The 25,812-nt window shown below is 42.7% G+C and overlaps 1 protein-coding gene across 1 annotated transcript in view; it reads left to right on the forward strand.

Moving 5' to 3' along the window:
- NCKAP1L (NCK associated protein 1 like) overlaps nt 1–25,812 on the forward strand; it is a 341,608-nt gene that overhangs the window by 81,051 nt on the left and 234,745 nt on the right. The window contains exons 15-18 of the mRNA XM_040425859.1: nt 3,453–3,511; nt 13,086–13,231; nt 20,284–20,416; nt 22,845–22,964. Of these exons, the coding sequence (XP_040281793.1) occupies nt 3,453–3,511; nt 13,086–13,231; nt 20,284–20,416; nt 22,845–22,964 (458 nt within the window). The remainder of the gene's footprint in view (nt 1–3,452; nt 3,512–13,085; nt 13,232–20,283; nt 20,417–22,844; nt 22,965–25,812) is intronic.

Below are 25,812 nucleotides of genomic sequence, written 5' to 3' on the forward strand. Positions count from 1 at the left end.
ATATCCAGAGGACTTGCTGCAGCAGAACACAGGTCCAGTGAAATGATAGCTTACAAGTGAAGATACTCAATCAAGAGCTACAACTCAAATGAGAAATATAATCCACACACTACAAAGGAGGAGGGGTGATTTAAAGGCAGGGAAATCAAACGCAGGAGGAACAGCTGGGAGGAAGGAAACAGAAAGTAAAAACCTCATCACAGGGGCGGAGAAACAGAGCAGTGAGAACTCCTCCAAGCTCTAGTAGTGACATCATCACAGGGGTGGAGAAACAGAGCTGTGAGAACGTCTCAAAGCTCTGGTAGTGACAGTACCCCCCCCTCTACGGGTGGACTCCGGACACCCAGGACCCACCTTCTCAGGATGAGCCCTATGAAATGCCCTAATGAGGCGAGTGGCTTTAATGTCCGACACCGGAACCCACATCCTCTCCTCAGGACCATAACCCTTCCAATGAACGAGGTACTGAAGAGAACCACGGACAATGCGAGAGTCCACAATTCTGGAAACCTCAAACTCCAGATTGCCATCAACCAAAATCGGAGGAGGAGGCAAAGAGGAGGGTACCGTGGGCTGGACATATGGTTTTAAGAGAGATCTGTGAAATACATTATGTATCTTCCAAACCCGTGGAAGATCAAGACGGAAGGCAACAGGATTGATGACTGACAAGATTTTATAAGGCCCAATAAACTTGGGACCCAATTTCCAGGAGGGAACCTTCAGTTTAATATTTCTTGTAGACAACCACACCAGATCACCCACATTCAGGTCCGGACCAGGCACACGTCTCTTATCAGCCACACGCTTATACTTCTCACTCATCTTTCTAAGATTACTCTAAATCTTTTGCCAAATGGTAGACAAAGACGAGGAAAATCTCTCCTCCTCAGGTAAACCAGAAAGAGCCCCTCCCGAGAATGTCCCAAACTGCGGATGGAACCCATATGCACCAAAGAATGGTGACTTATCAGAAGATTCCTGACGACGGTTGTTCAGAGCAAACTCAGCAAGAGGGAGAAATGAACACCAATCCTCCTGGTTCTCTGCCACAAAACAGCGCAAATATGTCTCCAGATTCTGATTGAGGCACTCAGTCTGACCATTCGACTGCGGGTGAAAAGCAGAAGTGAAGGACAGCCGAACCCCCAGGCGAGAACAGAAAGCCTTCCAGAACCTGGACACAAACTGCGTGCCTCTATCGGAAACAATATCAGAGGGAATGCCATGCAATTTAACAATATGGTCGACAAAAGCTTGCGCCAACGTTTTAGCATTGGGTAAACCAGGGAAAGGTACGAAATGAGCCATCTTGCTAAAACGGTCCACCACCACCAGGATCACCGACTTCCGTGAGGAACGAGGAAGATCCGTGATAAAGTCCATGGACAGGTGTGTCCAAGGACGGGAAGGTATGGTTAACGGGAGAAGGGAACCTGAAGGCCGCGAACGAGGGCCAAGTAGCCACAAAACCCTCCACCGACTTACGAAGAGCCGGCCACCAAAATCTCCGAGCAATGAGATCTACCGTGGCTCTACTCCCGGGGTGACCAGCAAGAACAGTATCATGATGCTCCTTGAAGAGTTTGTGACGTAGCTCAGGAGGCACAAACAACTTCCCAGAAGGACAACGGGCAGGTGCCTCAGTCTGGGCAGCCTGGACCTCGGCCTCCAAATCAGAATATAGAGCAGAAACAACTACCCCCTCCGCCAAAATGGGACCCGGGTCCTCTGAGTTTCCTCCTCCCGGAAAACAGCGAGAGAGAGCATCAGCCTTCACATTTTTGATCCCAGGGCGGAATGTAACAACAAAATTGAATCTGGAGAAGAACAGAGACCATCTGGCCTGTCTCGGATTCATACGCCTGGCCAATGTCACGGCTGTATGTGAGCAACAAGGGCATACACAGTAAAAAGAGCTACTGACCGGACCCAAACTAGGGAGGATAAAGGGTGACCCCTGTCAGACCCTCAAAGCTCTCCCTATGCTGCTAAAGCACATGCCCGGATCCAAATGGTGGAACGAGGCATGCCCGCGTACCTAAGACTGATGACCACTGTAACCCCTACAATAGTGGAAGGGGCACGGCCACCGGTGCCCTGCTCAGTATATGGAGGGAACCGTGGTCGCCTCAGATCCAGTCAGAAAATAAACAGATACACTACAATGTCTGCACACTTAGCTGAAGGAGCTGCAGCAGCAGAGAAGACGGATCCAAAGACAGCTGGCAATATCCGGAGTACTTGCTGCAGCAGAACACAGGTCCAGTGAAATGATAGCTTACAAGTGAAGATACTCAAGCAAGAGCTACAACTCAAATGAGAAATATAATCCACACACTACAAAGGAGGAGGGGTGATTTAAAGGCAGGGAAATCAAACGCAGGAGGAACAGCTGGGAGGAAGGAAAATGAAAGTAAAAACCCCATCACAGGGGCGGAGAAACAGAGCAGTGAGAACTCCTCCAAGCTCTAGTAGTGACATCATCACAGGGGTGGAGAAACAGAGTTGTGAGAACGTCTCAAAGTTCTGGTAGTGACAGTTAGGTGGCGCACTATTAGCACCAGGATTAATATTGTGAAAGATTTATTTTGATTATGGATTATGTGATAAAGATTGTGGTGATTCGCATAGACAATAAATGGAGTTGTATAGCTTCAAATGATGCCTGCAACTTTAAATAACATCATGGTTGCAAGTCCCTGAGGCAGCCTGACTGTATGTGATTGTGTTTGTTATGTGATGATCTAATTATGTGATAAAGATTGCGCTCATTCACATTAATAATAAACTATGTATTATAATTTTAAATACTGCACACTAACACAGCCAGGCTAAAATAGCTGAAACTACCAGCCCCCCTGAGGCTGCCTGAATAAGTTACACAACATGATACACTGACTTCTATCTCTAAAACCTATCTCCATGTGAAATAATTATAAATCTAACTGGCCATTGTCTTTGCTTCACTATGAAATAACTTCTCTGACCTTACACTACTGTATTCTGTGTTTTGAGATCTCTTTCCTCTATCTAACAGATGCACTATCCCTGAATAATTGTCCATAAGCTAGCTGTATTCTGTCAAGATTTCTTTGCTCTATGTAACAGAGGTACTCCAATGTACACACCTAGAAAAACATGTAAGACCCATTCTGGGATCATATATAGTGCCTATGACATGCCCACTGACATCACAACTATTGGCCCTCTTGATTGGCTGATGCTGACTCTAAGGCATTATGGGTAAACCTTCCGGGACAGGGTTGTGTTTCCCTCCATCTTCATCTTCTCTTCATCTTGATATATAAAAGTTTGGATTCCATTTTGAGCTATGTGTGTGGAAGAATCCCAAAAACTTCAGATTTAGAACAAATTAGATTTATATAGATTCAATTTGCTTATTTCTATTAAATTGTATTTGAAGTTTTTTTCATTTCTGTTTTCTGCAGTTGAAGACAAGAAGCCATTTGATTTTGGAGCTTTAAGACTTGACTGGTTCCGGCTGCAGGTAATGAAGCTGAGAAATGCATCTAAACACTTCTTCATCATGGCAGACTACTGAGAAAAACAAATCTACATGATTTACTGTACAATATTTCACAGTGTACTGGTGTATAATACAAACCGGATTCCAAAAAAGTTGGGACACTAAACAAATTGTGAATAAAAACTGAATGCAATGATGTGGAGATGGCAAATGTCAATATTTTATTTGTAATAGAACGTAGATGACAGATCAAACGTTTAATCCGAGTAAATGTATCATTTTAAAGGAAAAATACGTTGATTCCAATTTTCACGGTGTCAACAAATCCCCAAAAAGTTAGGACAAGTAGCAATAAGAGGCTGGAAAATGTAAATTTGAGCATAACGAAGAGCTGGAAGACCAATTAACACTAATTAGGTTAATTGGCAACATGATTGGGTATAAAAAGAGCTTCTCAGAGTGGCAGTGTCTCTCAGAAGCCAAGATGGGTAGAGGATCACCAATTCCCACAATGTTGCGCAGAAAGATAGTGGAGCTATATCAGAAAGGTGTTACCCAGCGAAAAATTGCAAAGACTTTGCATCTATCATCATCAACTGTGCAGAACATCATCCGAAGATTCAGAGAATCTGGAACAATCTCTGTGCGTAAGGGTCAAGGCCGTAAAACCATACTGGATGCCCGTGATCTCCGGGCCCTTAAACGACACTGCACCACAAACAGGAATGCTACTGTAAAGAAAATCACAGAATGGGCTCAGGAATACTTCCAGAAACCATTGTCAGTGAACACAATCCACCGTGCCATCCGCCGTTGCCAGCTGAAACTCTACAGTGCAAAGAAGAAGCCATTTCTAAGCAAGATCCACAAGCTCAGGCGTTTTCACTGGGCCAGGAATCATTTAAAATGGAGTGTGGCAAAATGGAAGACTGTTCTGTGGTCAGACGAGTCACGATTCGAAGTTCTTTTTGGAAATCTGGGACGCCATGTCATCCGGACCAAAGAGGACAAGGACAACCCAAGTTGTTATCAACGCTCAGTTCAGAAGCCTGCATCTCTGATGGTATGAGGTTGCATGACAGTTCTCCTTACTGCAGCAGGAAATTGCATTTTTGAAAGCTGAAATATTTAAATTATCTGTTAAACAAACTCCAGCTAGGACTGCTGCAATGCCACTGCCACAGAGGACCCCCAGAAATGGCAGATGGGTTAATGTAGGTTCTGGAAGTCTTAGAGTGGTGGATAGAAGACATGTCCCACAGTCGGTGGTTCTCCATAATTCATTTGCAGCACTCTCAGAATGTAAGGACAACATGGATATGGACTCAAGCACAGAGGGTGAGAAACCATCGACTCCTATGTCTAATGTATGCAACAAAAAAGATAAAGTGAAGTCTCAAAGGATGCAGCTGTTGCTGGGTGATTCAATCATAAGAAGTGTGGAGCTTAAAGAAAATGGTTTTGTGAGATGTCTCCCTGGGGCTACTGCTAGAAGAGATAGAAGACGTATTATTAATATTGTTAAGCAAGCAAAGCAGGAAGGGGACGTGGATGTTCTTGTCCATCTAGGGACAAATGACCTGGCTTGCAATGAAGTGTCAGAGGTGAAAAAATCTTTTATCACACTTGGTAATGACGTACAGGATTTTGCATCCACCATTTCATTTTCTGAAGTTCTGCCTGTGCATAATGTTCAGAATGATAGGCAGAGGCGCATAAAGGAGTTCAACATATGGCTTGGTAAATGGTGTCAAGAGCAAGGATTTGGCTTTGTTTCTCATGATAGCTCTACTTGGAATAGAAAGGAACTGTACAAAAAAGATGGTTTGCATCTTTCTCTCAAAGGAACAAATGTACTTAGTGAACAACTCCAAGAATTTGCGAAAGAGTATTTAAACTAGGAAGGGGGGGCAAAAGAGTGAAAATAAAAGAGTCCAATTGCCCCCCGAAACAATGCCAGAACAGGCCAGAAGCACTGAGGTTAAGAAATGATAAGCTCAGAGTCCTGTCTACAAATGCTCGCAGTTTAGGTAAAAAAATCAATGAACTTGGGTCAATAATGGCATCTGAGAATGTAGATTTAGTGGCTGTTACGGAGACATGGTTTAATGAAAGAAATGACTGGGACATAACCATACCAGGGTACTCTTTATACAGAAGAGACAGAGAAGGCAAGAAAGGAGGAGGAGTGGCCCTGTATGTGAAAGATAGCATTAAATCTAACCTAATACAAGTTGGTGAGGCCAACATAGAGTCAGTTTGGGTTACGTTGCAGTTTGCTAACCATGCAGTAACTCGTGTAGGTGTGATATATAGACCACCTGGTCAAGTTAAAGAACTAGATGATCTACTAGTTGAAGAAATAGCTAAAATGACAATGAAAGGAGAAGTTATCATTATGGGAGATTTCAATCTTCCAGATATAAACTGGAAAACCAAAATAGCAAGTTCTACCAGGAGTACAGATATTCTAAATTCCCTACTGGGGTTATCTCTACAACAAGTGGTTGAGGAGCCAACCCGGAGGGAGGCCATTTTGGATTTGGTATTCACAAACGGGGATTCGGTATATGATGTCATTGTAGGCGAAACCTTGGGATCTAGTGATCACCAGTCAGTGTGGTTTAATATAAGAACTGTGAAAGAGTCCCACCACACAAAAACAAAAGTTTTAGATTTTAGAAAAACAGACTTTTCAAAAATGAAATTAGTCATAAATGAGTCCTTATCAGACTGGAACGGATTACATGGAGTCCAGGAGAAATGGGACTACTTAAAAGGTGCATTATTGAAGGCAACAGAAAATTGCATTAGACTCGTCAGTAAAAGCAAAAAAAGGAGGAGACCAATGTGGTACTCAGCAGAAGTGGCCCAAATCATTAAAAATAAAAAGCTAGCATTTTGTAATTATAAAAAAAACCCAGTGCAATGAAGATAAGGAAATCTACAAGATTAGGCAGCGAGAGGCCAAGCAAGTTATAAGAACTTCTAAAGCGCAGGCAGAAGAAAAACTAGCTCAGTCTATGAAAAAAGGGGATAAGACATTCTTCAGATATATAAATGAAAAAAGGAAATTAAAACAAGGAATAACTAAATTAAAAACAAAGGACGGAAGGTATGTAGAAAAGAATAAAGGGCTAGCCGACTGCCTTAATGAATACTTCTGTTCAGTTTTTACAAAAGAAAAAGGAGAAGGACCTCCACTAGAAAGAATGACTATTAAATCGTTTGATGCATGTATCTTTACAGAGGAAGATGTTCTAAGTTTGCTGTCTAAGGTGAAGACAGATAAGTCACAGGGGCCTGATGAGATACACCCAAAATTATTAAAAGAGCTTAGTGGTGAGCTGGCAAAACCGTTAACAGATTTATTTAACCAATCATTAGTAACAGGAGTCGTCCCGGAAGATTGGAAATTGGCAAATGTCGTGCCCATTCACAAGAAAGGTAGTAGGGAGGAATCGAGCAACTATAGACCAGTGAGTCTGACATCAATAGTAGGCAAATTAATGGAAACCCTATTAAAGGATAGGATTGTGGAACATCTAAAATCCCATGGATTGCAAGATGAAAAACAACATGGGTTTACTTCAGGGAGATCATGTCAAACAAATCTTATAGATTTTTTTGACTGGGTGAATAAAATAATAGACGGTGGAGGTGCAGTAGACATCGCATATCTAGATTTTAGTAAGGCTTTTGACACTGTCCCACATAGAAGACTTATCAATAAACTGCAGTCATTGAGCATGGACTCCCATATTGTTGAGTGGATTAGGCAGTGGCTGAGTGACAGACAACAGAGGGTTGTAGTCAATGGAGAACATTCAAAACAAGGTAATGTTACCAGTGGGGTTCCACAGGGATCTGTACTGGGACCGATTTTGTTTAATATCTTCATAAGTGATATTGCAAAAGGCCTCGCTGGTAAGGTTTGTCTTTTTGCTGATGACACAAAGATATGTAACAGGGTTGCTTTTCCTTGAGGGAAACGCCAAATGGAAAAGGATTTAGGAAAACTAGAAGAATGGCCAGAACTCTGGAAACTGAAATTTAATGTGGATAAGTGCAAGATAATGCACCTGGGGCGTAAAAGCCCAAGGGGAGAATATAGAATATTTGACACAGTCCTGACCTCAGTATCTGAGGAAAGGGATTTAGGAGTAATTATTTCAGAAGACTTAAAGGTGGGAAGACAATGTAATAGAGCAGCACGAAATGCCAGCAGAATGCTTGGATGTATAGGGAGAGGTATAAGCAGTAGAAAGAGTGAAGTGCTTATGCCGCTGTACAGAACACTGGTGAGACCTCACTTGGAGTATTGTGCGCAGTACTGGAGGCCATATCTCCAGAAGGATATAGATACTCTAGAGAGAGTTCAGAGAAGAGCTACTAAACTAGTACATGGATTGCAGGATAAAACTTACCAGGAAAGGTTAAAGGACCTTAATATGTATAGCTTGGAAGAAAGAAGAGACAGAGGGGATATGATAGAAACTTTTAAATACATAAAGGGAATCAACTCGGTAAAGGAAGAGAGCATATTTAAAAGAAGAAAAACTACCACAAGAGGACACAGTTTTAAATTAGAGGGGCAAAGGTTTAAAAGTAATATAAGGAAGTATTACTTTACTGAGAGAGTAGTGGATGCATGGAATAGCCTTCCTGCAGAAGTGGTAGCTGCAAATACAGTGAAGGGGTTTAAGCATGCATGGGATAGGCATAAGGCCATCCTTCATATAAGATAGGGCCGGGGCTATCCATAGTACTCAGTATATTGGGCAGACTAGATGGGCCAAATGGTTCTTATCTGCCGACACATTCTATGTTTCTATGTTTCTATGTTTCTATGAGTGCGTGTGGCATGGGCAGCTTGCATGTCTGGAAAGGCACCATCAATGCAGAAAAATATATTCAGGTTCTAGAACAACATATGCTCCCATCCAGACGTCATCTCTTTCAGGGAAGACCCTGCATTTTTCAACAAGATAATGCCAGACCACATTCTGCATCAATCACAACATCATGGCTGCGTAGGAGAAGGATCCGGGTACTGAAATGGCCAGTCTGCAGTCCAGATCTTTCACCTATAGAGAACATTTGGCGCATCATAAAGAGGAAGGTGCAAAAAAGAAGGCCCAAGACGATTGAACAGTTAGAGGCCTGTATTAGACAAGAATGGGAGAGCATTCCTAGTTCTAAACTTGAGAAACTGGTCTCCTAGGTCCCCAGACGTCTGTTGAGTGTTGTAAGAAGAAGGGGAGATGCCACACAGTGGTGAAAATGGCCTTGTCCCAACTTTTTGGGGATTTGTTGACACCATGAAATTCTGATTCAACATATTTTTCCCTTAAAATGGTACATTTTCTCAGTTTAAACTTTTGTTCTGTGATTTATGTTCTATTCTGAATAAAATATTAGAAGTTGGCACCTCCACATCATTGCATTCAGTTTTTATTCATGATTTGTATAGTGTCCCAACTTTTTTGGAATCCGGTTTGTATATGTCAGTGTGCTTTCAGTGTGCAATAATGCTACTGACCACTGGAGGTCACTGACATAGCACGTATGATGCATGGTGTATTGCGTCTACCAATGATTCTAATAGGACTTATACATGAACAATTAAACAGCTCTTCCACAATATTTGACATTATCGTCATTAAAAACTGCAAACCTGCTATATTCCCATGATGGAAATAAATAACTCATACATTAATACATCTTGGCTTAACAATTACAGTCCCCAAAGTGAGACAGGCTGTGACAAGTCAGGTCTGGAACATGGTTTGGAATTACTACCTTTTTCCATTACTCTACAAATACTAATTTCTAGTGTTGAGCGAGCACTAAAGTGCTCGTTATTTTGCGATGCTCGGGTGTTCTACCGAGCACAATGGAAGTCAATGGGAGAACCCCAGGGCCCCCTGCTCTGAAGATTCAAAGCATCATAGCCCAGAACTTAAACCACTACACTATATAGCTGCATAGCCAGTCACTAAAAATAAATAAAATATGAGACTTCTACTGTATAGGTCTCAGTAGAAGTACAGTACAGTAGCAGTCTCATATTTTTTTTATTTTTATTTATTTATTTTGCTGAGTGGTTATAGCTGAGTGGTTATAGCTGGGTGGTTAAGTGCCTTGCCTCTAATGCAAAAGGTTGTGAGTTTAAATCCCGGCAGAATTTTTCTGAAATACAGGCTAAATTGGATTTAAATACACTGGGGTGTCCCCAAGCACTGACTCCATATATGGACATAGCTATATTTGGAGTCAGAGCAGGGACTCCTAAGCTGTGGACTCACACTGAGGGATTCCCTCACTGTACAGCGATCTTCTGCATAGAAATAGAGGCTAAATTAGATTTAAATACACTGACTCGAGCATTGCGCTCGAGCACACGTGGTGTTCGGCCAAACTCCACGATTTGCCAAGCATAGCGATGCTCGAGCCGAACTGATGTTCGGTCGTGGATGCTCACTTAACACCATTAATTTCCTATGAATCTTTGTATCTTCACGCCTTTTAGGTTAATGTCTGTGGTGGAAGTTCTGTTAGGAGTCTTCGCCACAGATTCTGGCAAGATGCATATGCATTTTGTCCTGAAGAATGACAGAAACCATAATGGAAACCCAATGGACCCTATTATAGTCCATGGGGTATGTTTGTGTTTGTCATATCCCAGATCCGGCTACCCCAGAACAAAAGAAAAAAACTGAAAATGCACCATAGAAGTGAACATAGCATTAGTAATTAAAGGAAACCTGTCACCATCAAATTCGATGTTAAACCAGATGCAAAGCCTTGTAGGGCTAGCTCAGATAAATATTGTGATACCTTTCACCTAGCAATCCATTGCTGCAGTGCTCTAGTGGAACACCGTGAAAGGTTAATTATTGCTAAAAGGGTTCATTTAATGTTGCTGAGTTAAATGTTGTGATTTGTTTTTAAAATCATTATTGCACTGTATATACCTAACAGTAATGATTTAGCAGTATATAGTTAACACTGGCAGACATGGTTAGGTTACCAGGGTTATGGACTTTGCCTGGACCCTCTTTAGTTACTTAGGACAGTTTTAGCAAAATAGACCTACAGACAAGGCCTACACGTGCAAGCTCATGCAAACTAGGCCAGAGTCCAGAGAAACTTTATCATCAGATTGCCCATGAAAGAGAGAGACCAGACATATTGGAATGTTCTGAATCATCAAGGCAGTGCAAATTAACATCAGTAAGGTACCGCTCGTTTATGGCATTAAAAACTTTGCTGTGGTAGAAAGGGTAAATTGCTTTGGCACCTGCAACAATTTGAGATGGACTGGCCCCCCCTTGTGTTGCTGCACAAATGAGTAGTTAAGTGCACTGAGTATGGGCCACAAGCCACTCTGTGCGCTCTTGCTCCTCCTGGTTTCTCTGCCATCCCCTCCTCTCCTTCCTTTTTGATAGTGCAAGGAGAGATGGTTATGCAGGAACCTGGCAGTGTCAACTGAGAAAGAGAGGGAGGGGGTGGCAGAGGAAGCAGGAGGAGAGTGGCTTGGGTCCGCCCTTAGTGCTTTTAACTGCTCATTTGAAGATTAAAAGCACTTTTTCTCTAGAATGAAGCAACACATCACTAAGTGAAAGGTTTCATTACATTCAGCTCAGCTAGACCTACAAGACACTGTGCCTTGGTTATCATTGAATTTCCTGGTGACAGACTCCTTTTAAAATGTATTTTTTATTTTAGAGACTGGTACTGTGTACTTCTACCTACCTTTGTTACCTACAGAATACTATGGCATCCAATAGTCCAGTCCTAGAATCCATAATAGTATTTGGATATAACTATGTTCAGTCCAATAGAGGTTTGTTCCAATTGGACAGATACAATGCAGATTTTCCACAACAGAAATATACTTTTTAAAATTGACCTTTTTTAATTTTAAATCCATAGCATGTAAATTTATGCTGAGGATTTCTATCAAGGATTTCTCCCATTGCAATGCATAGGGTGACATCCCCAGCACATCTACAGCCAAATCCACAACAAATCAGCATGTAAGGGTATTTTCACACTTAGAAGGGAATTTATTACACCCCTTGCTCCTCTTTTTGGCATAGAAAAGTCGCAGATTTGCGACTTTTCAATGTATTTGTGGCTTTTCTAGTCGCGATCTTCATTTTATGCCGCTCTTGCCAAGTCTACGAAAAGTGGGTAAGGCAAACTCACAGTGAGGGTGTTGTTAGGACAGGGACATCGGCCCTGGCTAATTCTGGCACATAGAAAGCTGGAGGTGGCAAATAATTTATGACAAAGCCTGCGCCTCATCACAAAATATATGCCTCCTCTGGCAGCGCAGGCATAGCATACAGTGGCCTTTATAAACCAGGGCCGTTTGTCTTTTGAGTCAATTTATCTTATGAACTGGGAAAGCCCTTGACACATTTGTTAAATGGACAATTGATGCCCATGTTTAAAAATGTATACCATGCAGTTTACCTTTTTGTTACTAAACACATCTTCGTATAGAGGTAGAAGAGATGAGCTGTGACCATCGCCTTCTCTCAGGTGGATCCTGTGTTATTTCTGCCTGTGATGTAATATGATGAATACAGTACAAGTGATTCCTACAAAACAGGAAGTGTCAGTCTACTCTGAGGCTCAGTGTCCAGTGTGAAAACTGTGGCAAACAATATGCACCTTCAGTACCACTTGTTCATGGTTCCCTGCTTCCTTTGGTGCAATAATGGAGTTCAGAAAAGTTTCCAAGACACCAGAATTCTTCAAATCTTCATTAATCTCCTTAAAGGGGTTATCCGATATCTAAAATATCCCCCCCAGTGCCTGGGCCCCTTGTATGGATTACACTAACCTGCTCCCCGGCACCCACGTCGCTCCAGATCCCTGCATGGCCACCACTGTGTCTCCCCATTGTGTGGATCAAAACACCCGGATGAGCCCCCAAGCGGCCGTGCAGGGAAACAGGTAAGTATAATTCATACAAGGGGCCCAGGCATTGGAGGGATATTTTAGATATTGGATAACCCCTTTAAATCGTAATGAACATAACACAATGCTGTTTGAAAATAATCCACTTCTCCTATTTTGAAGCTTTATTTAGGCGTCTAGAAATGAGTTCCATCATGCTAAAGTTGTAGTTTACTCTCTCCACAATTTTCCAATGTTTGAATACTAAAGTTCTAGTAACTGTAAGTATGTGTGATATTATGGCCATATATTTGGGAGAGAATCTAAGTACAAAGATGATAAAGCAACCTCAGGACCCCATGGAATTGGTACTTTCATTACTTTGCAAAACAAATGTTTAATAGAATGCCAGAACCCCTGTATTCCCTCATACCCCCACCAAATATGCATTAAGGTGCCCACTTCTTTCCAGGGAATTTTTAAGCCAATATCACAATATTTCAATATTTTTATATATTATATAGTGAGATGGAAAATAAATAAAAAATAGCAAAATATAAATTAAATGTTTAACATAAAGCTTTATTTAAACTAAAGGTCAGTTTATGCTTAATATTCCCTTTCAGGAAATCCTCAGTACATGAACTTTTGGGGTTCATTTGTCACCTGTGTCCTGTTTTAGGCTTACACCAGTGTAGCAAAGGCCCCACTGTCTCTTCGTGAAAATCAAGACCTCGGCAAAGTGATGAATCTGATACTGTTTCACACCTGGATGCTGGATTCTGTGGAGGAGCTGATTACGGAGACCTCTGACCTATCCATCTTCTGGTAAGTAGTTTGCTTTTTTGTCTTAATAGAGTTGTCCTGTCTTATGTAGACCACAATGATTGTATAAATATAACAGTGAACTGGATCATGCTATATAGGAAGTTGCACAACCTGCCATAACCAGATAATTGTGGGGATAGCAGCCTTGGATCTAAATTTGGAAGATTATCATTATAGGGTATGTCCACAAGCGGCAGATATGATGCAGAAATTTCTGTGACCAAAAATCAGAGCAGTATTATAGTGATATACAGTGATATAGTATTTAATGAGGAAATTAATTGTTAAACCAGGTACAGTGCCTTGTAGGCCTAGCTCACTAAATGTGATGATACCTTTCAATTAGGGATCCGTCACTTCATTCTGGAGTATTCCTAGTCCATGTGCAAATGAGAAAAAATAGGGAGGGAGGGTCAAATGAAGTAGGAGGGCAAGAGTGCACAAAGTGGCTTGGGCATGCTCTTGGTGCACTTACCTGCTGAACTTCATATGGATTGAGTACAGTGCACTAGGCTATCTCCAGTTGTCCCATAGATCTTGAATAGAGCAATGGTGGCATGCTCGACTGGCACACCATTTAACCATTCAAATCTGAGACACGGCTCCACTGTTCTCATTATCAGTGAGGGTCTCCATGGTTAGATCTCCAGCAATCTAACAGTTATCTAGAGGACAGGGGATAACTTTTTCTAATATAAATAATGAATATACAAGTTTAACTGAATATTTTCCCAATGTTAATATTACATGTGTGTGTGTGTATGTATATATATATATATATATATATATATATACAGTCATGTGAAAAAATTAGGACACCCTTTGAAAGCATGTGGTTTTTTGTAACATTTTTAATAAATGGTTATTTCATCTCCGTTTCAACAATACAGAGAGATTAAAGTAATCCGACTAAACAAAGAAAACTGAAGAAAAGTCTTTTCAAGATCTTCTGTAAATGTCATTCTACAAAAATGCCTATTCTAACTGAGGAAAAAGATAGGACACCCTTGCCCCTAATAGCGAGTGTTACCTCCTTTGGCTGAAATAACTGCAGTGAGACGGTTCTTGTAGCCATCTACCAGTCTTCGACATCGGTCTGAGGAAATTTTACCCCACTCCTCAATGCAGAACTTTTTCAGCTGTGAGATGTTTGAGGGGTTTCTTGCACGTACAGCCCTTTTCAAGTCACCCCACAGCATCTCAATGGGATTCAAATCTGGACTTTGACTTGGCCATTCCAGGACTCTCCATTTCTTCTTTTTCAGCCAATCTTTGGTTGATTTACTAGTATGTTTTGGGTCATTGTCATGTTGCATGGTCCAGTTCCGCTTCAGCTTTAATTTTCTAACTGATGGTCTCACATGTTCTTCAAGCACCTTCTGATACACAGTAGAATTCATCGTGGATTCTATGATGGTGAGCTGACCAGGTCCTGCTGCAGCAAAGCAGCCCCAAACCATGACACTTCCACCTCCATGCTTCACAGTTGGTATAAGGTTCTTTTCTTGGAATGCTGTGTTTGGTTTACGCCAAACATGTCCTCTGCTGTTGTGTCCAAATAATTCAATTTTGGACTCATCTGTCCAAAGAGCATTATTCCAGAAGTCCTGGTCTTTGTCAACTTTATCGCTGGCAAATGTCAGTCTGGCCTCGATGTTTCTCTTGGAAAGCAAAGGTTTCCTCCTTGCACACCTCCCATGCAAGTTAAACTTGTACAGTCTCTTTCTGATTGTAGAGGCATGTACTTCTACATCAACAGTAGCCAGAGCCTGCTGTAGTTCTCGAGATGACACTTTAGGGTTTTTGGATACCTCTTTTAGCATCTTGCGGTCTGCTCTTGGGGTGAACTTGCTGGGGCGACCAGTCCTGGGCATGTTGGCAGTTGTTTTGAAAGCCCTCCACTTGTAGACTATCTTCCGGACAGTGGAATGGCTGATTTCAAAATCTTTTGAGATCTTTTTAAATCCCTTCCCAGACTCATAGGCTGCTACAATCTTTTTTCTGAAGTCCTCTGACAGCTCTTTTGCTCTCACCATGGTGCTCACTCTCACTTCAACAGTCAGGAGCACACCAAACTAAATGTCTGAGGTTTAAATAGGGCAAGCCTCATTCAACATGCAGAGTAACGATCTACTAATTATGTGCACCTGGTGTGATATAACTGTGTGAGATCTGAGCCAATTTAAGAGGGAATACATGTGAGGGTGTCCTATCTTTTTCCTCAGTTAGAATAGGCATTTTTGTAGAATGACATTTACAGAAGATCTTGAAAAGACTTTTCTTCAGTTTTCTTTGTTTAGTTGGATTACTTTAATCTCTCTGTATTGTTGAAACGGAGATGAAATAACCATTTATTAAAAATGTTACAAAAAACCACATGCTTTCAAAGGGTGTCCTAATTTTTTCACATGACTGTATATATATACAGTTGCAAAAAAAAGTATGTGAACCCTTTGGAATTATATGGATTTCTGCACAAATTGGTCATAAAATGTGATCTGATCTTCATCTAAGTCACAACAATAGACAATCACAGTCTGCTTAAACTAATAACACACAAAGAATTAAATGTTACCATGTTTTTATTGAACACACCATGTAAACATTCACAGTGCAGGTGGAAAAAGTATGTGAACCCCTAGACTAATGACATCTCCAAGAGCTAATTGGAGTGAGGTGTCAGCCAACTGGAGTCCAATCAATGAGATGAGATTGGAGGTGTTGGTTACAGCTGCCCTGCCCCATAAAAAACATACACCAGTTCTGGGTTTGCTTTTCACGAGAAGCATTGCCTGATGTGAATGATGCCTCGCACAAAAGAGCTCTCAGAATACCTACGAAAGGGTTATAAAAGTATCTCCAAAAGTCCACGGTAAGACAAACTGTCTATAAATGGAGAAAGTTCAGCACTGCTGCTACTCTCCCTAGGAGTGGCCGTCCTGTAAAGATGACTGCAAGAGCATAGCGCAGACTGCGCAATGAGGTGAAGAAGAATCCTAGAGTGTCAGCTAAAGACTTACAAAAGTCTCTGGCATACGCTAACATCGCTGTTAGCGAATCTACGATATGTAAAACACTAAACAAGAATGGATTTCATGGGAGGATACCACAGAGGAAGCCACTGCTGTCCAAAAAAAACATTGCTGCACGTTTACAGTTTGCACAACAGCACCTGGATGTTCCACAGCAGTACTGGCAAAATATTCTGTGGACAGATGAAACCAAAGTTGAGTTGCTTGGAAGAAACACACAACACTATGTGTGGAGAAAAAGAGGCAAAGCACACCAACATCAAAACCTCATCCCAACTGTGAAGTATGGTGGTGGGGGGACCATGGTTTGGGGCTGCTTTGCTGTGTCAGGGCCTGGACAGATTGCTATCATCGAAGGAAAAATTAATTTCCAAGTTTATCAAGACATTTTGCACGAGAACTTAAGGCCATCTGTCCACCAGCTGAAGCTCAACAGAAGATGGGTGTTGCAACAGGACAACGACCCAAAGCATAGAATTAATCAACAACAGAATGGCTTAAACAGAAGAAAATACACCTTCTGGAGTGGCCCAGTCAGAGTCCTGACCTCAACCCGATTGAGATGCTGTGGCATGACCTCAAGAAAGCAATTCACACCAGACATCCCAAGAATATTGCTGAACTGAAACAGTTCTGTAAAGAGAATGGTCAAGAATTACTCCTGACCGTTGTGCACGTCTGATCTGCAACTACAGGAAACGTTTGGTGGAAGTTATTGTTGCCAAAGGAGGTTCAACCAGTTATTAAATCCAAGGGTTCACATACTTTTTCCACCTGCACTGTGAATGTTTACATGGTGTGTTCAATAAAAACATGGTAACATTTAATTCTTTGTGTGTAATTACTTTAAGCAGACTGTGATTGTCTATTGTTGTGACTTAGATGAAGATCAGATCACATTTTATGACCAATTTGTGCAGAAATCCATATCATTCCAAAGGGTTCACATACTTTTTCTTGCAACTGTATATACAGTCGTGGCCAAAAGTTTTGAGAATCACATAAATATTGGAAATTGGAAAAGTTGCTGCTTAAGTTTTTATAATAGCAATTTGCATATACTCCAGAATGTTATGAAGAGTGATCAGATGAATTACATAGTCCTTCTTTGCCATGAAAATTAACTTAATCCCAAAAAAAACTTTCCACTGCATTTCATTGCTGTCATTAAAGGACCTGCTGAGATAATTTCAGTAATCGTCTTGTTAACTCAGGTGAGAATGTTGACGAGCACAAGGCTGGAGATCATTATGTCAGGCTGATTGGGGTAAAATGGCAGACTTGACATGTTAAAAGGAGGGTGATGCTTGAAATTATTGTTCTTCCATTGTTAACCATGGTGACCTACAAAGAAACGCGTGCAGCCATCATTGCGTTGCATAAAAATGGCTTCACAGGCAAGGATATTGTGCCTACTAAGATTGCACCTCAATCAACAATTTATAGGATCATCAAGAACTTCAAGGAAAGAGGTTCAATTCTTGTTAAGAAGGCTTAAGGGCGTCCAAGAAAGTCCAGCAAGCGCCAGGATCGTCTCCTAAAGAGGATTCAGCTGCGGGATCGGAGTGCCACCAGTGCAGAGCTTGCTCAGGAATGGCAGCAAGCAGGTGTGAGCGCATCTGCACGCACAGTGAGGCGAAGACTTTTGGAAGATGGCCTGGTGTCAAGAAGGGCAGCAAAGAAGCCACTTCTCTCCAAAAAAAGCCATCAGGGACAGATTGATCTTCTGCAGAAAGTTTTTGTGAATGGACTGCTGAGGACTGGGGCAAAGTCATATTCTCTGATGAAGCCTCTTTCCGATTGTTTGGGGCATCTGGAAAAAGGCTTGTCCGGAGAAGAAAAGGTGAGCGCTACCATCAGTCCTGTGTCATGCCAACAGTAAAGCATCCTGAGACCATTCATGTGTGGGGGTGCTTCTCATCCAAGGCAGTGTGCTCACTCACAATTTTGCCCAAAAACACAGCCATGAATAAAGAATGGTACCAAAACACCCTCCAACAGCAACTTCTTCCAACAATCCAACAACAGTTTGGTGAAGAACAATGCATTTTCCAGCACGATGGAGCTCCGTGCCATAAGGCAAAAGTGATAACTAAGTGGCTCGGGGACCAAAACGTTGACATTTTGGGTCCATGGCCTGGAAACTCCCTAGATCTTAATCCCATTGAGTGGTCAATCCTCAAGAGGCGGGTGGACAAACAAAAATCCACTAATTCTGACAAACTCCAAGAAGTGATTATGAAAGAATGGGTTGCTATCAGTCAGGAATTGGCCCAGAAGTTGATTGAGAGCATGCCCAGTCGAATTGCAGAGGTCCTGAAAAAGAAGGGCCAACACTGCAAATACTGACTCTTTGCATAAATGTCATGTAATTGTCGATAAAAGCCTTTGAAACGTATGAAGTGCGTGTAATTATATTTCACTACATCACAGAAACAACTGAAACAAAGATTTAAAAGCAGTTTAGCAGCAAACTTTGTGAAAACTAATATTTGTGTCATTCTCAAAACTTTTGGCCATGACTGTATATAGTGGTGATGTGAACGCTAAAGTGTATAAGGATCCCGGAAGAGGGGTATATCTCACCCAGGTTCCTCAACTGGGTGAGATAAGTAAAGTTCCAGAGTAATGCTAGCTTTAGCAAGGCATAGTTGCTGGAGCTATTTTGTTTTGTATTTTAGGGCTGGATTTTACTTGGATTGGGAGCTAGGTTGGTAGTGGGATCTCCCAATCCACCCATCCCATTCCAGGGCAGGTTTTCCCTAGCATGAGGGATGATCATTACTGGGGAGTAAAAGCCCATCCCAGACTGTCAGTTGGGGGTGTGGTTGCAAACAGAGGCCGGGTGAGACCATGAGGCTGGGAGATAGCCTGGAGTTGGGGGACAAAGCGACGCCTGGGGGGTGGGTCGCAGGGCCATAGTCAGGCGGACTACTGAGCCTCAATCCCCCACAAGAGACATTGAGCTTGTTACAGCAAGGAGGCTGTTGGACTGACTGGCATGGAAAGCCGCATCTGGCTCCGTGTATGAACTATGTCTTATAGGTAAGTCAGGGATACTTTGTTTATGTTTAGTTAGAGCCTAGGTGTTCATTTGTATTGTTTTGTGTGTGCTGATGTTACGGTTGTCAGTGAGAATATTGCAACTAAGACCCTGGAGATAGAGCTAATCCCTCACAATATATATATATATATATATATATATATATATATACTGTGTGTATATATATATATATATATATATATATATATATATATATATACATCTGCTTAGCCCCTCCTGCTCTATTGCATATTGCCTGCATTTTAACATATTCAATGTAGCAGGCTGAACTGGCTGGACAGATGTCTTTTTTAAACTATGTTATAAAACTGTTAGGTTTTCCTTTAAGGCTTCATATCATAAGCACATCCATATTATAAGCCCATACCTCTGGCAGATTTAGCAGGCTATGTTCATGAGTAAAATCCACAGAGAATTTCTTTGCAGAAAACAGCGGTTTTCTGCTAGGAAATCCGCCTTCAAAACGCCATCAGTAACTTTTCATTGACGTCAATAGAAAAAAACGTCACTATGTGCACACGCCGCTAAATTGAGATCCGCCTGTCAAGTCGCATCTTACCTCTTGGAAGTGGATTGTTAGTGGATTTTGTATTGAAGTCAGTGGGATAGCAGGAAAAATTGTTAGCAGTTAACTTACTTTGAGACAGATTTTTAAGCCAGAATTATTGCGCAATTATGGCCCAAAATGATGCACCTTAGGTCCACCCACTTCCCACAAAGCCCCACCCCTTGTTGAGCATGTCAGAATGGAGTGTGGAAACCCTAGATGCACCAAATTGCACCAATTGTGCCAGATTTTTGGTCCATACATATTAGTTCAATGACCCCATTATACATTTTATTTATGTGAGTGATTTCCTTATTCCCATAATATTATTCACTTCATAAAGTATTTTACTATAATGTTATCATGCCAGTTATGTCACTTTACATGCATTATCTTGCTTGCATTGTAGTTTTCATGTGCGCACATTTGAGAAGATGTTCCTATTAACAATGGAAGAGCCGTCAGCTGTGCGTTTCTCCATTTCCTTTCCATTGGTGTGTGCTCACTTCTTAAATAGCACTCATGAAATGTGCCCAGAGGAGGTAAGATACAACACTACACTGAAGGTAACAGAATAGCCCTATTGACTTTAGCATCATCTTCTGCTGTTTAGACCACATTGTGTTAATCTCTACATGTTATTGTTCAAGCCCAGTTATCTTATCAATTATACATAAATTCTTTTGGCTTCTAAAAGCTGCAGGCTGAATTGAATTTCAGCTCTTTAAAATAGTGTCTATTCAGTTCTTTCTCATAACCCACTCATTGTCACCTGTGGTCTTGTGGTGAAACATAAAACATTAATTGTTGATTTGTTGGTAATGAAGGTCAGCAGGGAGTAATAAGGAACCAAGGAACGGAAGAAACTTTACTCTGTTGTGCTATTGGAGTCACCCATATGAATTTGGAAGCTAGCATATACTAAAATGATAACTGCTGCATGTTAATTTACTCAGTAATTGCATTGTGCATTGTAAAATCATATTCTCCTCTGTGGAAAATATAGGAATGCTTTAAAGAATGGAAAAAAAAAACAACAAAAAACAAACAAACTGTAAAATCATTCATATGACTAAAAATGACTACAAAAATGCCTGGGGTTTAGTTGAGATAATCGGTAAAAGTGATCTTATCTATCTTCAATGCATTTTAAACAAATGCATCCATACCTGTAATGAGATATAACAGCACTTCTTAAAGGTGACAAGAGACTAGGCGGAATATCAGCTCATTGAGCGATCATGGTACATGCTGCCCATGGAAATCTGTGTAGCGGGAAGGGGGAGGAGGGAGCTGCTGTGGAGAGAAAGCTGCATATGCACTCTTTAGGTTACAATGTTAATGTCTCAGCCCAGAACTAGATTCACAGCTACACTGCTAATTACTGCTGTCTAATGTCCTCCAGGCTGTTGCTGCTCCTAAAGGTGTGTTACAGAGGTGTGTTACAGAGGATCTCCTCTTCTCTGTGTGCTGAGTATGGGAGATATCAGTATCTAGTCTGCACACACTCTGGAACTGAGGTCAGGGAAATATGACAATTATAGATGGAGACTGCCAAGCAGCAAACAATATGCATATAAATATGTAATTGAAAATCAGAAAATTTGCATTTGCAATTCCTCAACATGTGAAGAAACCTATAGTGTGGTTGCTGTCCTGTTGACTCACCAATGAGTGTGGTAACTGTTGCTGCTGTGCACACATGTGTAGTATTACATAGCGCCCATTGAAGTGAACAGGCAGTACATGGTCGCAGCATGGACTGCACAGCTTAATAAAAGTGGCTCCCAAGTGACAGGGAATGACCTAAACAGACATACTGTAACAATCAGTGGGTGTGTAACCACTGTGTCAACCAACCGGTTTGACTTTGGGCTAAACCTAAGGGTGTTAGCCAGGCAGTGCCCTGGTATTCATTCTTTATACCCTATACAGGAATCTGGACTTCACTGCACAGGAGCCAGCAGGCCACTATCTCCTGGAGTAGTCCTGGTGTGGTTGACAGCGGACACACAGGGGTTAGAGTTTACAGTGCAGGGAGTCATCTAGTCCAGTGTTTCCCAACCAGTGTGCCTCCAGCTGTTGCAAAACTACAACTCCCAGCATGCCCGGACAGCCTTTGGCTGTGCGGGCATGCTGGGAGTTGTAGTTTTGCAACAGCTGGAGGCACACTGGTTGGGAAACACTGATCTAGTCAGTAACAGGCTGAGGTCAGAGCAGGCAGAGATCGTGCAAATCCTTGAAACAAGTCTGCAGGTCAGGGCTGGCAGCTAAGAATCAGTACAGTGCACAGGCACGGGTCATGTCAGGTGTCAGAGCGTCAGAATCTAGGAATCAAGCAGAAGATGGTACATGAGCAGAAAAGCAGACCATAGCACCTTTGCCAGATCTATCAAATTAGTAAATCTATTGCTCAGGCAGACAGTGAGACAAACAGCACAGCATATATAGCAGAGCTAATTGAAACATTAGAAGCAGCACACAGAACGTCTTGCAATACAGCAGAATGAGGGGAAGTTCAATAAGGAATATCTCCAAAAGACACAAAGGACCAAGGCACACAGACCCGTTGCCGAAGCATGGGAACTGCAACAGACACAGGGTGAGTAGAGCGGCACCCGAGCCCGCCCAGAGGAGCAGGATGTCAGTAGGCATGAGATACACATATAATACATGCTCCATTTGGATGAAAACACATGAAGTTTTTGTTGCAGTTTGAGGTGCAGTTTTAGAAGCATCTTCAGAGGCATAAGTAAATGAGCTTGCAGGTGCACATGGGACCTGATTCTTGAGGTGCTTCTGCCATGTGCTGTAAGAGGATACTGGTACTGTCAATTTGATGAAGAGTTGAGCGCCTCTGTTAATGCTTTTGCATCAGAACCCAGGAACTTGAAGTTCCCTCTCTGCTAAATAACCTTTCCTTTTATGTTTTCTGTTGTCGAATGAACTTATTTGATGATTTAATTGCAGGTGCCTCATCTGCTGAATTGCAGCCTTGGGCTGTGTAACAGCTTTCTCGATGAAATTAGCAAGCAGGCCAGTAACTGTATCATAGACATCTGTGCTGAGCAAAGTAACCTCAGTGAAAAGGTATGTCTCTGGAAAAAAAGGAGAGGCTACAAAAATTACATGAAATGCAAAAAAAATTTATTAATAAAAAAAAAAAAAAAATTTTAAATAAGAATCCTCTTAGCAGAAAGTTTACTATACTTAACCACCTCCGGACCGCCTAACGCAGATTCGCGTTCCGGAGGTGGCAGCGCTGCGCACAGTCACGCATATACGCGTCATCTCGCGAGACGCGAGATTTCGCTCCAAGCCGGCCCGCGCATGCGCATCGCGGGCCGGCAAAAGTTAAAGAACAAGTTAGTCACCAGCCTGCCAGCAACGATCATTGGCTGGCAGGCTGGCGATTTTTAAAAAATCCAATCACAAGCCATATAACAGATCATATTAGTAAATATGATCTGTTATATGGCTTCTCTGCTCCTGTGCTGGTCCTTTTCGTCGGTTGGATCCAGCACAGGAGCAGACTGAACTGTGAGTAGCACCAACACTACACCTTAGCCCCAGATCACCACCCTGCACCCCAATTAACCCTTTGATCACCCCTTTGATCGCCCCTGTCAATCACCAGTGAAAGGAAAAAAAGTGATCAGTGTAAACTGTCACTTTTTTTTTTTCACTAGTATTGGCTGTTAGGTTTTAGGGATAGTTTAGGCCCCTTGGTTAGGTAGTTAGCGTCAGTTAGCGCCCACCCCACCGCACCGCAGTCACTTTTATTCGCTGAATAGCGTATCGCTAATCAGCATTTGTACTTTTATAGTATCTGTAAGTGATCAAAACTGATCACGGTCAGATCTATAATAGTATTAGTGTCACTTTAGTTCGCCCTCCACCCAAAACGCAGTGTTTGCCCCATCAGGCCTGATCGGTCGCCCACACGTGCGTTCACCCACGCCCGCCCCACCGCAGTGACAAAAAATATATATTTTTTGATCACTGCACATTCATTTTACACGCACTGCGTGTTTTGATATTTTTTATCAACCGCAGCGGCCTCCGGTACTTCGCTAGCCTCCCCTTTGTAAGACAGGTTTGCTTTTTTTCTTGGGTAGTCTCAGGGAATACCCCTAAATTTAGTAGTCCAAAATGTCAAACAGGGGGTATTCTTCTGAAGAGGCCTACAGGATTCTGACCCAGTCGGATGAGGAGTGGGAACCCTCATCTGATGAATCTAGCGGGTCAGAATATGAACCTGTGGAAAGCAGTGGCTCTCTGACCCAAAGTTCGGACGAGGAGGTGGAGGTCCCTGGCAGCACCAGGCGTACCCGGCCCCATGTCGCTAGACCACAGGTTATGCAGGATCCGCTTCAAGAGCAGCAGAGTGGGGCTGTCGCTGCCGGATCACGTGGTGAGGCATACACCAGCAGCGCAGCCCTCCCTGGACCTAGTACCAGCACTGCCGTACAACATGGTGACGTGGCGAGCACCAGAAGGGCAGTTGAAGCTGGTACGGTGGCACGTGCACTAGTTACCCCGTCGCAGCCACCGCAAAGACAGGCCCGTAGAGCCCCTAGAATCCCTGAGGTGCTGGCAAACCCTGATTGGCAGTCACCAACTTCAGCCGCACCTGTAGTTCCCCCTTTCACCGCCCAGTCTGGAGTTCGGGTTGAGACGGCTCAAATCGGTTCGGCCCTGGGATTTTTTGAGCTGTTCTTGACTGCGGAGCTCTTGGACTTAGTCGTGGCAGAGACCAACCAGTATGCCACACAATTTATATCCGCCAACCCGGGAAGCTTTTATGCCCAGCCTTTCCGGTGGAAACCAGTCCAAGTTTCCGAAATTAAATTTTTTTTGGGCCTTCTCCTCAACATGGGCCTGACAAAAAAGCATGAATTGCGGTCATATTGGTCAACGCACCCGATTCATCACATGCCCATGTTCTCTGCTGCTATGTCCAGGGCACGATTTGAGGCCATCCTCCGTTTCCTGCATTTTAGCGACAACACCACCTCCCGTCCCAGAGGCCACCCAGCTTTTGACCGGCTCCACAAAATTCGGCCCCTCATAGACCATTTCAACCAGAAATTTGCAGATTTGTATACCCCCGAGCAAAACATCTGCGTAGACGAGTCCCTAATACATTTTACCGGGCGCCTTGGCTTCAAACAGTACATCCCAAGCAAGCGTGCCCGGTATGGGGTCAAATTGTATAAGCTCTGTGAAAGGGCCACAGGCTATACCCACAAATTTCGTGTCTATGAGGGAAAAGATCAGACCCTGGAGCCGGTCGGTTGCCCTGACTACCTGGGGAGCAGTGGGAAGACAGTCTGGGACTTGGTGTCACCCTTATTCGGCAAGGGGTACCATCTTTATGTGGACAATTTTTACACAAGTGTGGCCCTCTTTAGGCATTTGTTTCTAGAACGGATTTGCGCCTGTGGCACCGCGCGAACTAGTCGCGTGGGCTTCCCCCAACGGCTTGTAACCACCCGTCTTGCAAGGGGGGAGAGGGCTGCCTTGTGTAACGAAGAACTGCTCGCGGTGAAATGGAGAGACAAGCGTGACGTTTACATGCTCTCCTCCATTCACGCAGACACGACAATCCAAATTGAGCGAGCAACCCGTGTCATTGAAAAGCCCCTCTGTGTCCACGACTATAATGCGCTCATGGGAGGGGTGGACTTCAATGACCAGATGTTGTCTCCGTATTTAGTTTCCCGCAGAACCAGACGCTGGTATAAGAAGGTGTCTGTATATTTAATTCAATTGGCGCTGTACAATAGTTTTGTTCTCTACAGTAAGGCTGGGAGAACACGATCTTTCCTCAAATTCCAGGAAGAGATCATCGAGAACCTCCTTTACCCAGGAGGTTCCGTGGCCCCATCCCCCAGTGTAGTTAGCCGTCTACACGAGCGACATTTCCCCAGTGTCG

The sequence above is a fragment of the Bufo bufo genome, chromosome 3 (assembly GCF_905171765.1).
Source record: "Bufo bufo chromosome 3, aBufBuf1.1, whole genome shotgun sequence".
NCBI lineage: Eukaryota > Metazoa > Chordata > Amphibia > Anura > Bufonidae > Bufo > Bufo bufo.